The sequence below is a fragment of the Brassica rapa genome, chromosome A01 (assembly GCF_000309985.2).
Source record: "Brassica rapa cultivar Chiifu-401-42 chromosome A01, CAAS_Brap_v3.01, whole genome shotgun sequence".
NCBI lineage: Eukaryota > Viridiplantae > Streptophyta > Magnoliopsida > Brassicales > Brassicaceae > Brassica > Brassica rapa.
This window is the reverse complement of record NC_024795.2, coordinates 5,074,257-5,088,904: the sequence shown is the minus strand read 5'-3', so window position 1 is coordinate 5,088,904 and position 14,648 is coordinate 5,074,257. Positions and strand designations below refer to the sequence as shown.

Below are 14,648 nucleotides of genomic sequence, written 5' to 3'. Positions count from 1 at the left end.
TTCGGTATTGGTTTGGTTTAATTTTGGTTCAATTTCGATATAGTAACTGACAATCCACGACCTTCTGATTGTAACAGAAGGTTCGTGTCTATTGAATTGATTTCGGTTTTGTTTTGGTTTAAGTTTGGTTCAATTTCAATGGTAACCAATTTATTGTGGTTTAATTTACAATTTCGAAAAGGTCAATCTTGTTCGGTTTACTTCGGCTATCCATTCAACGAGAGAGAAGGAAAAACAAAATGAACTATTGTCTTGCTTCTTCTGCGTTTCCGTCTTCCCACACCACTCTACTCCGCAACAAGCTCTCACCTTTTCTCTTCCGGCGCTATCGCAGCCACCAAAGTCTGCAACTTCACCGTAGAAATTTTCAGATTAGAGCAATGAGAGCTGTGATCCAGAGAGTCTCATCTTCCTCCGTCACGGTCAGTCTTTTGTTATACTCTCTCTCTCGGTCGTCGATATAATCTGGCACTTTATTTGATCTGGGAGGTATCGACAGGTGGATGGCAGAATCGTCTCGGATATTGGGCCTGGTCTCTTGGTTTTAATCGGAATCCATGAATCAGATACAGATGCTGATGCTGATTACATGTAATGCTTGTTTACAGACAAAGTCTTTATCATCTACAATTGTCTGAAAACTTAAAACCTTTTTTTTTTTTTGTAGATGTCGGAAAGTTTTAAACATGAGGTTGTTCACTAATGAAAGCACTGGCAGAGGATGGGACCAAAACGTAAGTTCTGTCAACAAGATTTGTCTCTTTCTGTTTAAATCCCTTTTTGCAATTGTTTTAACAAAGTTTGATGATGTGTTGTGCAGGTAATGCAGAGGGGTTATGGAGTTTTACTTGGTAATGCATCTTTCTTTAAAGAATAAAATGTGTTCATCTCCTTTGTTTGCTCTGATGATTGAATCGTCTGTTTAATTTCAGTTAGTCAGTTTACATTGTACGGGTTCATGAAAGGTAACAAACCTGATTTTCACGTCGCTATGCCGCCTGAGAAGGCGAAACCTTTCTACGCTTCTTTGGTCGAGAGATTCCAGAAAGCATATAAGCCTGATGCTGTGAAAGGTATAAAAACATTGTAAAAGCTCTTGTTGCTTGATCACAACTTTCTTGACTGAAATGATTACTCACTTTTTTCAACAGATGGTGTGTTTGGAGCTATGATGAAGGTAAGAGATGAATCTTACCATCGATAGACATGCTTTAGTTCATTATGATTAAATAGAGTTCTATTGGTTATAAGGTTAATCTTGTAAACGACGGTCCAGTCACTATGCAGCTCGAGTCACCCCAATCCTCCAAGTAAGAACATATCTTTGCTTGCAGACACTTAAAAAATGCATTGATTTGTTAATTAAAGCAAGTATTTATTTGTTTCAGGAATGAGACCAAGGCATCCACAGAGTCATAGATCAGTCAACTTGTCTTTTCTGCTGAAATGATAGAATATACATTCATGTGAAAATGAAAACATTCATAGTCTAGAATCACAATATCAATAAGAAGTCCTTCTCTTATTATTCAATATCAAAAGCTCAATCAAGCAATCACAATCACAAACTCACACACTTATGCATCTCAATATGCAACACTATATAAAGGACTTAGACATCTCCTAATCCTCATAGTATTATCACAAACATAATATCCTAATCCTTATAGATAATCATAACTTTAAAGAAAAGAAAACTTGCAACTCAAGCTTATCCAACATTCTCCCCTTTAAGCTTGAACTTGTCTTCACACACATTTTGAACTCCAATGAGTTCACGCATCTCTTTAAACTTGTTTCGACCAAGTGACTTGGTGAGGATGTCCGCCTTTTGCTCACTTCCTGGTATGTGTTCAACTTCAACCAACTCATTCTCAACGCACTCTCTTATGAAGTGAAACCTCCTATGAATGTGCTTGCTTCGACCATGAAACACCGGGTTCTTTGACAATGCAATGGCGGACTTGTTATCTACTTTTATGACTACACGTTTACTAGCTTCTCCAATAGCTTCACTTAGTAACTCCTGCAACCAAATAGCTTGTTTGGCTGCTTCTGTTGCAGCCATGAATTCAGATTCACATGACGAGAGTGCTACCAGCTCTTGCTTTCTCGAACTCCAGGTTACTGGACTTTCACCGAAATAGAATATATGTCCTGCTGTGCCTTTGCCATCATCAACATCTATATTGCACGAGCTGTCGCAGTAGCCTATCAGTTCTGTCCCTTTTCTTCGTTCATAGTGCAACCCAAGAGAGACAGTCCCACGAAGATACCTAAGGATTTGTTTCATTGCAGCTCCGTGTGATGTCTTAGGATCTTGCATATATCTACTCAAGACTCCAACACTAAATGCTAGGTCTGGTCGAGTATGCAATAGGTAACGTAAACAGCCGATGTTTCTGCGAAACTCCTTCTCGTCTACTTTCTCTTCGTCTTGAGCTTTACAGAACTGTGCGTTCTGATCCAAACGGACGTGTGTTAGGTTGCACGTGCTCATGCCACACTCCTCAAGTATACGCCTAGCATATCTATCTTGTTTGAGTATAATGCCTCCGTCATATTGCAAGACTTCTATACCCAGATAGTACGTTAGTTTTCCAAGATCGCTCATCTCAAATTTAGTTCCCATCTCCATTTTAAACTCAAGTATGGCTTGTAAGGATGAGCCGGTGACTAGTAGGTCATCAACATAGACTACCACAATGAGAAGCACATTGTTTTCCTCTCTACGATAGAGAGAAGGTTCCTTGTGGCATCTCTGGAACTTTAAACCTCGCAGAATGTGGTTGAGTTTTATATTCCAAGCTCTCGGTGCTTGTCGTAGACCGTAGAGAGCTTTCTTAAGTCTGTAGACTTTGTGTTCTTCTCCTGCGACCGTGAAGCCCTCGGGTTGGTTCACAAAGACTTCCTCCTTTAGCTCTCCGTGGAGAAACGCGGTCTTGACGTCGAGATGATGTATCTCCCATCCATGTGAGGCAGCGAGCGCAATAATCAGTCGTATAGTTTCAATTCGAGCCACCGGAGCAAATACTTCATCGTAGTCCACTCCATGTCGTTGAACATATCCTTTTGCTACCAACCGTGCCTTGTATTTGCTGATAGTACCGTCAGCGTTGCGTTTGATCTTGAAGACCCATTTTAAGCCTATTGGTTTTATGCCATCCGGTAGCTCAACAAGATCCCAAGTATTGTTTTTCTCTATTGAAGAAATCTCATCTTTGCAGGCATCAACCCAAACTTTCATCTTCTTAGCTTCATTGTAATCCCACGGCTCATCATTAATAATCAACAATAGTCGCTCTCCTTCTATTTCTGCAAGAAGAATGTAATCGTCGAGGTATGTAGGTCTAGTTGTGGCCCTTGTTGATCGTCTAGGTAGAGGTTCATCTTCATCTTCACCACTGTCATCGCCATTATTGTCGAGCTCTTCTTCATCTTCTATCGCTGTAGGCGTATCTTGATTCACAGATTCAGTATAGATGTCGATCATTCGTGATAGGTCAATTTCAAGTTCTCCCGGATCATTGTTGTCGAGTTCTGTCCAGTTCCAACATTTATTTTCTTCGAACACAACATCTCTGCTGACAACAATGCGCTTACTCAATGGATCAAGTAGTCGGTAAGCTTTTGATCCTGGTTCTGTTCCAAGGTGCACAAGAGTTCTGGATCTGTCATCGAGCTTCTTTCTTCCTGCCTTTTCTGTTCTTGCGTGACAAACACATCCAAATACTTTAACGTGCGATAGATTCGGTTTGCGTGACCTTAAAGCTTCATATGGTGTGGTTCCGTCTAACGACCTAGTTGCGACCCGGTTGATTAGATAGGTGCAGTGTCTTATTGCTTCGCCCCAGAGGTAGTTTGGTAAGTTCATGTGCTTTAGGATACTTCTAGTCATCTCCATGAGCGTTCTGTTTCGTCGTTCCACTACACCGTTTTGCTGTGGAGAGTAGGGCGCAGTTAAGTCTCGCTTGATGCTATGTTTCTCACAGTAAACCTGAAACTCTCGTGATACAAATTCTCCTCCTCTATCTGTCCGTAGTTTCTTTAGCTCCATCTGTGTTTCTTGTTCAGCAAGTATTTTAAAGTTTTTAAACTTCTCAAAGGCTTCACTCTTTTCCTTTAGTAAAGCCGTCCACATGTAGCGAGAGCAATCGTCAATAAGGACAAAGATATACCGGTTCTTGGCTGGAGTTGATGGTGTGATAGGTCCACATAAGTCAGCATGTATGAGCTCAAGAAGTTCTTTAGCGCGATATGATGTTGCTTGTGGGAAAGGTTTCCGAGTTTGCTTCGCCTTCAGACACGACACACAAGTTTCGGAGCTACGATCAGTGTCAGGTACGCCTTTGACAATCTCTTTACTGACCATAAGTCGCATTGTATCCTTGCTAATATGCCCCAGCCGTGCGTGCCACAATGTACTGTCTCCAAGTCCTCTCACTTGCAAGCATTGTATAAGATCGACCTGGAGGGTTACCTTATAAAGACGGTTCTTTGCTCTAATGCTTTTGACCATCAGTTGTCCGTTTCTATCCAGTAAGCTTAGTTGATTATCTTTCATGCGAACCTCGCACCCAACTTCCGTAGCTTGTCCTAAGCTTACAATGTTACTACGTAGTGCTGGAATATAGTATACGTTTCTTAGGATTTTCTTCTCTCCTCCTTTGACTAGGAACCGTATTGAACCCTTTCCCATTATGTCAATCCTTGAGTTATCTCCGAACCGTACTTTTCCAGTGATTGAGTCGTCTAACTCGAAGAAAAACGATCGATTACCACTCATGTGGTTGCTAGCGCCATTGTCAAGATACCACACGTCTATTGAGTCAGATTCGGCCTCAAAGCTTTTAGGATTTACCTTGTTCTCGTTTAGGTAAACAACCTCATTCATCATGAGAGCATCAGCTTCTTCAGTGTCTTCATCCTTCTTTTCAACAGCTTCTTGAAGGTTCAAAAGTTTATCGGGACAATCTGTGGCGTAGTGTCCTAGTTTATCACAATTGAAACAGGTAATGTGAGACGCATCTCCACCACCACCTCGTCCTTGGCGATATGCGTCTCTTTGCTGTTGAAACGATCCTCGCGCACGACCTCTTCCTCGCAAGTTTGATCTACCACCACGACCACGTCCTCGGTTATTGTAGTTGTTGCCATAGCTCTCTTGTCTTGAGTCTACGTACATTAGTTTGCTAGAGTCTTCAGGTGTTTCTTCTTCTTCTTCGGTGACTCTCTCTTCGTAAGCTTTCAATCTCCCAATGATATCCTCGAAACTTGTTGAGTTTAGATCTAATACTTGCTCAAGTGAAGCGACAATGTGAATATATTTCTTTCTTGGCAAGCTTGATAAAAACTTCTTAACAATTTTAGGTTCCTCGATTGTTTCCCCTAAGGAAGCTGATTTTGAGGATATCTCCGAAAGTTTTCCCACGAATGCATCAATTGTCTCCGTTTCTTTCATCTTGAGTCTATCAAACTCTGCCATCAAAGTTTGTAGTCTCGCTTCACGTACTCGTTCTGCTCCAATGTGTCGTGCTTTTACAGCATCCCAAACAGATTTTGCGTCGTCTAACTCCCCAATTTGAAGGACCAAAGCTTCAGGTATTGATTGGAATAACAAGGCGATGGCCATGTTGTTTTTATCTTCTGCTTTGCTCCCAGGGTCGATTGTTTCCCAGACTTTGCTTACTTTTAATGCTATTTTCATCCTCATAGCCCAAACTGTATAGTTAGAGGAGGTGAGCATCGGAAGTTTAACAGAAGCTGCTCCAACATCTTTGTTGCTTAACACGAGATCGTCTTTTGTGTCGCTCATCGCAGTCTGATCACGTCGTCTTTGTATCTAGGTTTTGTTTTGGCTCTGATACCAAATCTAGAATCACAATATCAATAAGAAGTCCTTCTCTTATTATTCAATATCAAAAGCTCAATCAAGCAATCACAATCACAAACTCACACACTTATGCATCTCAATATGCAACACTATATAAAGGACTTAGACATCTCCTAATCCTCATAGTATTATCACAAACATAATATCCTAATCCTTATAGATAATCATAACTTTAAAGAAAAGGAAACTTGCAACTCAAGCTTATCCAACACATAGTTCATTGAAAACTGTAACTCTTTTAAGTCCTACGCTACTTGTTTTTGCTTTTGCTTTTAGCACAATGCAAAGCCTCTTGAATTGCTAAGATCTTGATTCCCAGATAGAGATGTCAATTGGACACACTGTCCATTGGTTACCGATGTCCAAGCCCATTTGGACTAACCAAATTAGACCAATAAATAAAGCTGTCCAGTTGGTCGAAACCCAATAAACTCCAAATCCAATGGGCTTAAACCAAATGGACATGGGCGGCCCAATGGGTTTCCAATGGATATTACTCTTTTTCGGCTCTCGTCTCTGCGACTCTCATCTCTTCCCGTTCTCTCTCGATGAAGTCGACTCACGGCGACTCTCCGTTCTCTCTCCCCTCAGCGTCTTAATCCTCGACTCTCTCTCTCTCTCGGCGTCTCGATCCGCCTCTCTCTCTCTCTCGGCGTCTCGATCATCTCTCTCTCTTTCTCGCGAGTCGCGACTCTCGATCCGATCTGCCTCTCTCGTATGTCTCTTCTCTCTGTCTTAGCTCTAAGGTTCCATTGTGCATGTTGATGAATTTTCTCTTCTCTGATTGTGTACAGCTTCTCAGTGACTCTCTCTCTCTCTCGGCGTCTCGATCCGCCTCTCTCTCTCTCTCGGCGTCTCGATCATCTCTCTCTCTCGGCGTCTCGGTATGATGGGTTTCTCTGATTTGTTTCTCTGATGCGTTTGATTCAGTTTAGTTTTGATGGGTTTCTCTGCTTTGTTTGCGTTTGTATTTAGATGTGCAAATCATTTGTTTCAGCTGGTTATGGTGTAACATTAGCTTGCGTTTAGACACATATAGCTTGCGTTTTAAATCATTTGTTCCAGCTGGTTTTGAACGAGTTTTAAATGACTTAAATACACATATAGCTTGCGTTTGTATATAGTTTGATGGGTTTCTCTGATTTGTTTGATGGGTTTCTCTATATAGCTTGCGTTTGTATATAGTTTGATGGGTTTCTCTGATTTGTTTGATGGGTTTCTCTATATAGCTTGCGTTTGTATATAGTTTGATGGGTTTCTCTGATTTGTTTGATGGGTTTCTCTATATAGCTTGCGTTTGTATATAGTTTGATGGGTTTCATCTGTTTATTTGGTTTCTGATTGTTACATCTCCTTTGTCTTGTTTGCTTTCAGATGGATATATTGAGTTTGAACAATGATGATGAGTATGCGAGTGAAGATGCATGTTCAGAACAGGAAATGGACGAGAACAATCCTATTGTGGACGAGTCTCTCATGAGCACAGCCGAAGGGAAAGGTAAACACAAGCGTAGACACTCTAAGTGCTGGAACCACTTTACTATAGAAGGAGATAGGTTGCCTGATGGGAAATTCAAATGTGTCTGCAACCACTGTAGCCAGTTTTACTACCTAAACTTGCATAAAAGTGGAACCAATACTATGCTTCGCCACTCTGAACGCTGCCCCAAAACCCTTAGTAGTATTGTAGGTTGTAAGAAGATCGATCAGTTGGTGTTTCGAGATATGATTGCTGTGGCTATTGTTGAGCATGATCTCCCCTACGCCTTTGTAGAGTTTAGAAGGGTTAGGGAAGCCTTGAAGTATGCCAACCCCACCATAGAATTCTGGTGTAGGAACACAGCTGTAGCCGATGTACTTAAGATATTTGAGGGGGAGAAAAGGAGACTTAAACATGTGTTAAATGAGCTTCCGGGTAGAGTTTGTCTAACCACCGATCTATGGAGAGCTATAACCATCGAGGGTTATCTCTGTCTCACTGTCCATTATATAGATGCTGAATGGAACCTTAGAGCTAAGATCCTTTCTTTTTGCGCCTTCCCTCCACCGCACACTGGTACTGCCATTGCCATGAAGCTATTGGAGTTGCTAAAAGAATGGGGTCTGCTAAAGAAGGTCTTCACTATAACCGTGGACAATGCCTCTTCCAATGATAATATGCAAGGAGTAGTCAAGAGGCAGCTTAAGAAAGATTTAGTCTGTGGTGGAGAGTTCTTTCACATCAGGTGTGTTGCTCATATTTTAAACCTCATTGTACAAGATGGTTTAGCGGTGATAGGTGAGGCGTTAGAGAAGATCAGAGACAGTGTTAAGTATGTCCAGATAACTGAGTCTAGAGAGATATTGTTTCAAGGCTGTGTGGAGTCGGTTGGAGTTCGGAAGAAAGGGGATTTACTTTTGGATTGTCCCACGCGGTGGAACTCTACCTATCTCATGTTAACTAGAGCTCTTCACTATAAAGAGGCATTCAAGAATCTTGCAGAGATTGAGACAAGCTACCAGAGCTTACCTACAGAATCTGAGTGGTTAAGAGCTAACCTCATTTCTGGTTTGTTACAGCCATTCGATGAGATGACAAGGCTTGTTTCTGGCACCAAATACCCTACAGCGAATCTGTATTTCATGGAGGTGTGGAAAATTCAGACTTGGTTGAATACAAACGAGTTTCATGAAGATAGAGTGATCGCTGATATGGTGGATTCAATGAGGATGAAATTTGTGAAGTACTGGGAAGAGTACAGTGACATTTTGGCAATTGCAGCTGTGTTAGATCCTAGACTCAAGTTCAAGGTCTTGGAGTACTGCTACCACACTCTAGATCCAGCAACATGTAAATCCAAAATGGATTACATACGAAAAAAGGTGGTGAAGTTGTATGGAGTATACAAGAAGAATAGTAGTGCTCATAGTTCACAAGAAGTAGAAGAAGATGCTCTACCAGCTGGTTATGGTGTAAGTCATTTAAAACCAATGCTTTAGATGTGTATTTAAGTTATCTACCAGAAACTGATGCTTTAATAATCTCTTTCTTTGTAGGGCTTCTATGCGTTCTTCTCTCAACAATCAGGAACAAGAAAATCTGCTTTGGATTTGTATCTGAGTGAACCTGTGCTTGATATGGTGTCAAATTTAAAGTTAGATGTCCTTGAGTATTGGAGGGACAACGCAAACCGTTTTAAGGAGCTCTCTAGAATGGCAAGCGATGTCCTATCCATCCCAATAACAACGGTATCATCAGAGTCATCATTCAGTGCCGGAAGTAAGGTTCTCAGCAAATACAGGAACAGACTTCTCCCTTCAAATGTTCAAGCTTTAATCTGCACTAGAAACTGGCTCAGAGGTTTTGAAGTGATTGGTGAGTCTGTTGCATTTATAATCTGATGGGTTTGTGTATCTGATATGTGAAATTATTGATTGAACTTCTTGTTTTTGATAGCTGGATGCGATTTAGATGAGGAAGGTAAAGAAGATAAGCAAGATACCAATGTGGAAGCAGAAGGAAGTGGAAGGAAGAAGAGGACCCGACTCAACTAAACCCTAAAGGTATAATCATTAATCTCACTTGAACTGATGTCTGTGATTACTGTCATGTTACTTTGTGTGATATGAATCTATAAAATGTTTGATGCCTTGTTGAGTAGTGTTTTATACATTGAACTGATGTTTGTGTGATATGTACTGTCATGTTTAAACCAATGTATTTTACTATCTGCTTGTGTGATAACTTATGTGTTTTAATTTGATAGGAGAGGCTGAGAAGATAAAGAAGAGAAGGGCTTTGTGGAATTATGTATGAATCATTATGCTTTGGATTTTTTATTTTTATGTAGGAACCATTATGTATGAACTAATATATGAATTTTCTATGCTTTGGATATGTAAAACTTATGAAACTTAATGTGTAAAACTTGAAATTTATGTTTTTTATGGATGTTTCACAAAAAAAAATGTTTTTTATGGATTTAGCATATTAAAGCAGAAATTGTATTTGGGCTTTGTGGAATGCCCATTTGGACTTGGGCCAATTTGGTCTGGACAATTTGGTCTGGTACAATTTGGGCTTAAAAAAATAATGTCCATTTGGACTGTTGTGTCCATTTGGACAACCCATTTGGACTTGGGCAGCCCAATTGACATCTCTATTCCCAGATGCATCAAGCTTTTGTCTTAAGAACCATTTCAGCAGTGAACAAGACCTCCTTTCCAAATGGTAAAATCTCAATTTTCCTGCAAGAAACATTTGAACTAAGAGAAGAAAAGCTATATATCTAGGAGAGTAAAGGGTAAGGAAAGGCAGCTTACTGATCTACTCGCTTTAGATTAGTTAATGCAGTGATGACGCTATTGCATATCTCTGTTATAGACTCGCCTTCATTAGTGTTAGAGATTGTGAGCTGAGCCTGAAGATAGATTAGACAACTTAGGAACGAGGAGGCAAAGAAAAGCTATGAGAATGTGAAAAGGAGAAACAAAGATATCGTTTATTACCAGAAAGCCATGTCCAATGAGGATCTGAACAACGACAGGTCCTATCTTCTTAGTGATATTTTTCGCATTTGTGCCATTTGAAAAGGTCTTCAAAATCCCATTAAGCGTTTTCAAGTCCTCTCCTTGAGGAGTGTTTGATCTTCGGGTACGAACAGAAGGCTGCAACCAGAAAGAGATTGAACATCATTTGTTGGAGAAAACGAGATAAACCAGAAGATCAAAAAGTAAATAAAACCTTAGGAATGTATTTGGTAAGATACTGGAGGACAATCTCTAGCTTCCATTTAGGATCATCGAACACCTGCAAGAGAAGCTCTCACTCAAGAACCATAAAGCAGATAAACAAACACAAGAGTTTCATGAGTGGTTAGTAGCCATCTTACCTGAAGAAAATTTGACAGTAGATATTCATCATAAGTTAGCTCGTCCACTATGATCTCCAATGCAGGAGTCCTGCATCAATATATCAATCAAGAGCATGGCCAAGAAAAACGAACAAAGGAGGGAGATTTTGTCGGAAATTGAACTTCTTGTGAATACCTTACACCATCTCCTCTATTGGTAATCCCTTCAATGTCAGCTTTCTTCTTGGATGCATCAAGCTCTATGATCTAAAACAAGGCAGAGAACATGTGAGAGCAAAGAACTCCATAAATAGTAACTCTATATACTGATGATAACCAACGACTTACCATTACTAGAAGTTCCTTCATAGCAGAAAGCATGCCATTGTGCAATTCAACCAAACTGGTAGATTTTCCATCAGCATCAAAGGGTGAACACATTGTAGATAGACAATCTTTCATTAGAAGTTTGAAATTCACTCTTCTTGAAGCCTACAAGACATTACATCACAGATAAATAAAGTGACTATACTAGTTTCTGAGCCAGTGATTATGGGATGTACCAGAAGTAGATTCAGCGATGATTCTTTTAATAGACTCCAGTTCATGGTTTCTGGAACGCAAAAGGAGACAAAGCTTATGTAATCATCACCAGACTATAAAGATACTCCGGTCAAACTATGAAGATAACGTTTCGTACCTTCAAACACTTGGTTTCTGGGCGTGAAATCTAACTTGAGAACATGAACAAGATACTTGAACAGGAACATGTTTCCCAGGATCTGCAAGAATCAACAAATTATATGAAAGTCTGCAAACTTCTTAAGTTATATGTGCAAACAACTGAACAGACCTTCAAAACGGATTCCTCCGACTCATCAACTCCCTTGTTCATGTTTTGAATCAGTTCTTGAAACACTGCAATCACAAAACCATCAATCATAAGAAACAACAAGCTATCTCAAAAGAGGAGACAACCATCCTTACATGAGCTTCTCACTGATATATCCTTTTCACCAGAATCAACATCAGACCCAAAGTTAAACGGTGACCAAGCCTGCCAAACAAAACCACATGACAATGAACCATCTCCACCATGAACAAAAACACATGAAAACATTTTAAACAAGTACCTCGTCAACGATCTCCAACTCATGTTTCCCATCAGACATATAGACCCAAGGATACCTCTGTACTTCCAAGAACATGAAGCAGCATATAAGCAAACAAATTGAAGCATAAAGATTCTCATCGAGTATACTACCTGATGTAGTTGTGTCAAAAGGTGGAAACTTGCTGCTACGAGCTCCAACGTTCTTCCGAATCTCAGTATCCGGAACATCGCTTGGTACATTTTGCTACAAATCAAGAAAAACCCATATCAAAAGCTTCAAACTTTGACGGCACAAAGCATCAAAATTTCTCAAAACAATATTACTTACTTGGTGGGAGGGATTCCATTTACGGGTACAAGTGAAGCGGCACGAACAGCTTCCAGGTACTGCAAACCTAAGGGTTTTCAATCCAAAGATTATCAGAAGACTTCTCGGAAACGAACAAACGAAGAAGAGTATTGAGATTACGAACGATCTTCGTTAGCGTCGCGATTGTCCTTAGCGCCGGTGGAATCAAGCATGGCTAGTGTGTTTGCTTCCAAGCCAGCGCCATAGGTGTTCATCGCTGCTCTGCTAGTGTTACCTTTCGTCTCTTTCGACATCTTCTCTTTCGCAATACAGCAACTTCTTCACAGCAGGGGGGAAAAGAAACCAGAACGGAGGAGATTCGTAGAACCCTAATCAACATAAAGCAATTTTCCCGCCATAAAGGAATTGTTCACAAAAAGAAACTCCGTTGCCGGGACTCGAACCCGGGTCTCTCGGGTGAGAGCCGAGTATCCTGACCAGCTAGACTACAACGGATTTGATGTTAGCTAGGTTTGAATTACATTATCTAATCTTTTCTGATTAGTTAATAATTTTGTAACATTAGTCCAACTCCGATTGATATAACTGTAGCAGTAGATTTTAAATATTTCACAAAATTTATGGATAACAGAAACTGACCCAAATCTATAAATGACTTAAAAAAGTTTTCAATCTATTGCTATATCCGAACCAAAAGTATAAACCAAAATTTAAAAATATTCAAATGAAGCTACATTTCATGTTCGGAAAAACTTGAACATGATTTGATTGGATACTCAAACGTCAATGTCTAACAATTTTTTTTTAAACTTGATCACTAGATTAATTAATTGGATTTTTTTGACCAAAAATATGAATTATATTAGATTTTAACTTGAATGGTAGCAAAATAAACGATCTCGCAAGAATAATTATGCTAATTGTTTTGGTCAAAATTAATAAAAATTAAAAGTCAGATACATAATCATGAACTACAAATTATTACTAATTTAAAAAGTGCTAAATATTCAGTTTGTTCTTCAACCAACTTACAACTACATGGTTACTAACTATGAGATTATAGAGCTTCATTTTTTATCATATTTCTTTCTTCAGTAAAAGTAGGTAGAGATACGAATTTGATGATATATTTCAATATATCAATTAAATAAACACACATACCAAACATTTTTATTAATTAAATTTAAATTGATTTAATTAGACTAAATATCTAAATATTTGTAATAAAATATACTATTATATGTTAATAAATCTAAAATGGTTGTTTGAAAAACTTTTAACAATGTCAAAAATTATTTTGTAGTTTTACTTGTGAATAAAAAAAATTATTATTTCATGTATCAGTTTACGATTATTAATGTATATATATTATATTATATATCAACTAAAATAGATTTTGACGAATATGAAATAAAATTATGATGCATGTAAAAGTGGTTAGAGAGAATAAAATTTATTTTCATTGTCACTAAAATTTATACCAAAATCTATATGTATAATATATGATAAGGTAATATTAATCATTTTACTATTAAGCTTTGTTAATCTTGTTATACCATGACCATAGTATATTCATAAATTAATGTGATGAATTCAAGAAAAACATTAGATAAAAAAACTTGCTAGATAATCTATACTATTATTTGCAAAGTAAATTTTTGTAATTGAGCTCTCACGTTAAAAGTTAGAGTGGTTAATATCATTTATACCCTTAATAAATAAAATGTATAACTAAATTCAAAAATAAAAACAAAATTTAATTTAATTTATTTGATTAGATAATTAATTAAAATTAATAATAGTAAGAATTATCCAAAATCTGAAAATATATTTTTAAAAGGAGATAATTTATGTATATATTGTATTGTTATCTCAAAAAATCTTTTAGTAAAAAGTTAAAAATATGAATTATATAGCTAAATAGTAAATACTAATCAAATAAAATTCTTAATTATAAAATTAAAAATAGAATATTGAATTATCCAAAATCTAAAAATATAATTAAAAAAAGAGATAATTTCTATATATATATTGTATTGTTATCTGAAAAAGTATTTTAGTAAAAAGTTAAAACATAAATTATATAATTAAATACTAATCAAATAATATTTTTTAATTATATAATTAAAAACATAATATTAAGTTATTTTAAGATTTAATAAATATAGTGTACAAAGAACTTTTCAAAAATTATGAAAATGTTTAAGTACGCATCGCGGGCAAAATACCTAGCCTGGTTAAATTTTCGGAATCGAGCTCTCACGTTAAAAGTTAGACTGGTTAATGTCGTTGTTACCCTTAATAAATTTTTATATATAATAATTTAATTAAAACGAATTTTATACTAATAATATTAAATTTCTAAAAAGATAATTCTCATATATCCTTAATGAATAATTATATAAATTAGTCAAAAGATAAAAACGAATTTCAAATCAATCTGACTAAAAAAGTGATTAAAATTAATAATAAATCGTTTATACCCTTAATGAATAAATG

The 14,648-nt window shown here is 37.7% G+C and overlaps 3 protein-coding genes and 1 non-coding gene across 5 annotated transcripts; 2 read left to right on the top strand and 2 right to left on the bottom strand.

Annotated features, from left to right (window-relative positions):
* Positions 1–177: 177 nt before the first annotated feature.
* On the top strand, positions 178–6,211 carry LOC103856405 (D-aminoacyl-tRNA deacylase). The gene is made up of 9 exons (XM_009133514.3): positions 178–422; positions 500–591; positions 668–734; positions 821–851; positions 933–1,073; positions 1,152–1,177; positions 1,252–1,310; positions 1,389–1,484; positions 6,106–6,211. Exons 1-8 carry the CDS (start codon positions 240–242, stop codon positions 1,417–1,419), a joined length of 630 nt encoding a protein of 209 aa, XP_009131762.2. The 5' UTR covers positions 178–239; the 3' UTR covers positions 1,420–1,484; positions 6,106–6,211.
* Positions 5,891–13,954, bottom strand: LOC103856393 (negative regulator of systemic acquired resistance SNI1). Of its 2 annotated transcripts, XM_033273422.1 has the most exons (16): positions 12,313–13,954; positions 12,168–12,234; positions 11,990–12,083; positions 11,859–11,915; positions 11,713–11,782; positions 11,579–11,643; positions 11,426–11,507; positions 11,289–11,338; positions 11,074–11,217; positions 10,922–10,992; positions 10,765–10,834; positions 10,617–10,682; positions 10,382–10,540; positions 10,196–10,293; positions 10,045–10,120; positions 5,891–6,214 (listed from the first exon to the last, which is right to left on the bottom strand). In XM_033273422.1, the coding sequence occupies exons 1-15, from the start codon at positions 12,440–12,442 to the stop codon at positions 10,048–10,050; spliced, it is 1,296 nt and encodes a 431-aa protein (XP_033129313.1). In that variant the 5' UTR covers positions 12,443–13,954; the 3' UTR covers positions 5,891–6,214; positions 10,045–10,047. The 2 variants fall into 2 exon arrangements, with proteins under 2 accessions (XP_033129313.1, XP_009131754.1); XM_009133506.3 differs by lacking the exon at positions 5,891–6,214 and having other exon boundaries at positions 9,735–10,120.
* Positions 6,221–9,818, top strand: LOC117125992 (zinc finger BED domain-containing protein RICESLEEPER 2-like). Its single transcript, XM_033273133.1, has 6 exons — positions 6,221–6,608; positions 6,688–6,777; positions 7,268–8,845; positions 8,930–9,248; positions 9,330–9,436; positions 9,640–9,818. Exons 1-5 carry the CDS (start codon positions 6,336–6,338, stop codon positions 9,425–9,427), a joined length of 2,358 nt encoding a protein of 785 aa, XP_033129024.1. The 5' UTR covers positions 6,221–6,335; the 3' UTR covers positions 9,428–9,436; positions 9,640–9,818.
* TRNAE-CUC lies at positions 12,572–12,644 on the bottom strand. Its single transcript has one exon. It is a non-coding gene; the product is annotated as a tRNA-Glu (tRNA).
* Positions 13,955–14,648: the final 694 nt, after the last annotated feature.

Bases quoted from the DNA above. Each gene is read 5' to 3' on its own strand.
- LOC117125992 (XM_033273133.1), top strand. From the start codon at position 6,336: ATGGGCTTAAACCAAATGGACATGGGCGGCCCAATGGGTTTCCAATGG. The intron at 6,609-6,687 runs GTATGTCTCTTC...GATTGTGTACAG, and splicing joins CGATCCGATCTGCCTCTCTC to CTTCTCAGTGACTCTCTCTC. The intron at 8,846-8,929 runs GTAAGTCATTTA...CTTTCTTTGTAG, and splicing joins CTCTACCAGCTGGTTATGGT to GGCTTCTATGCGTTCTTCTC.
- LOC103856405 (XM_009133514.3), top strand. From the start codon at position 240: ATGAACTATTGTCTTGCTTCTTCTGCGTTTCCGTCTTCCCACACCACT. The intron at 852-932 runs GTAATGCATCTT...GTTTAATTTCAG, and splicing joins GGGTTATGGAGTTTTACTTG to TTAGTCAGTTTACATTGTAC. The intron at 1,074-1,151 runs GTATAAAAACAT...TTTTTTCAACAG, and splicing joins TAAGCCTGATGCTGTGAAAG to ATGGTGTGTTTGGAGCTATG.
- LOC103856393 (XM_033273422.1), bottom strand. From the start codon at position 12,442: ATGTCGAAAGAGACGAAAGGTAACACTAGCAGAGCAGCGATGAACACC. The intron at 11,218-11,288 runs GTACATCCCATA...AATGTCTTGTAG, and splicing joins CATCGCTGAATCTACTTCTG to GCTTCAAGAAGAGTGAATTT. The intron at 10,993-11,073 runs GTAAGTCGTTGG...GCCTTGTTTTAG, and splicing joins TGAAGGAACTTCTAGTAATG to ATCATAGAGCTTGATGCATC.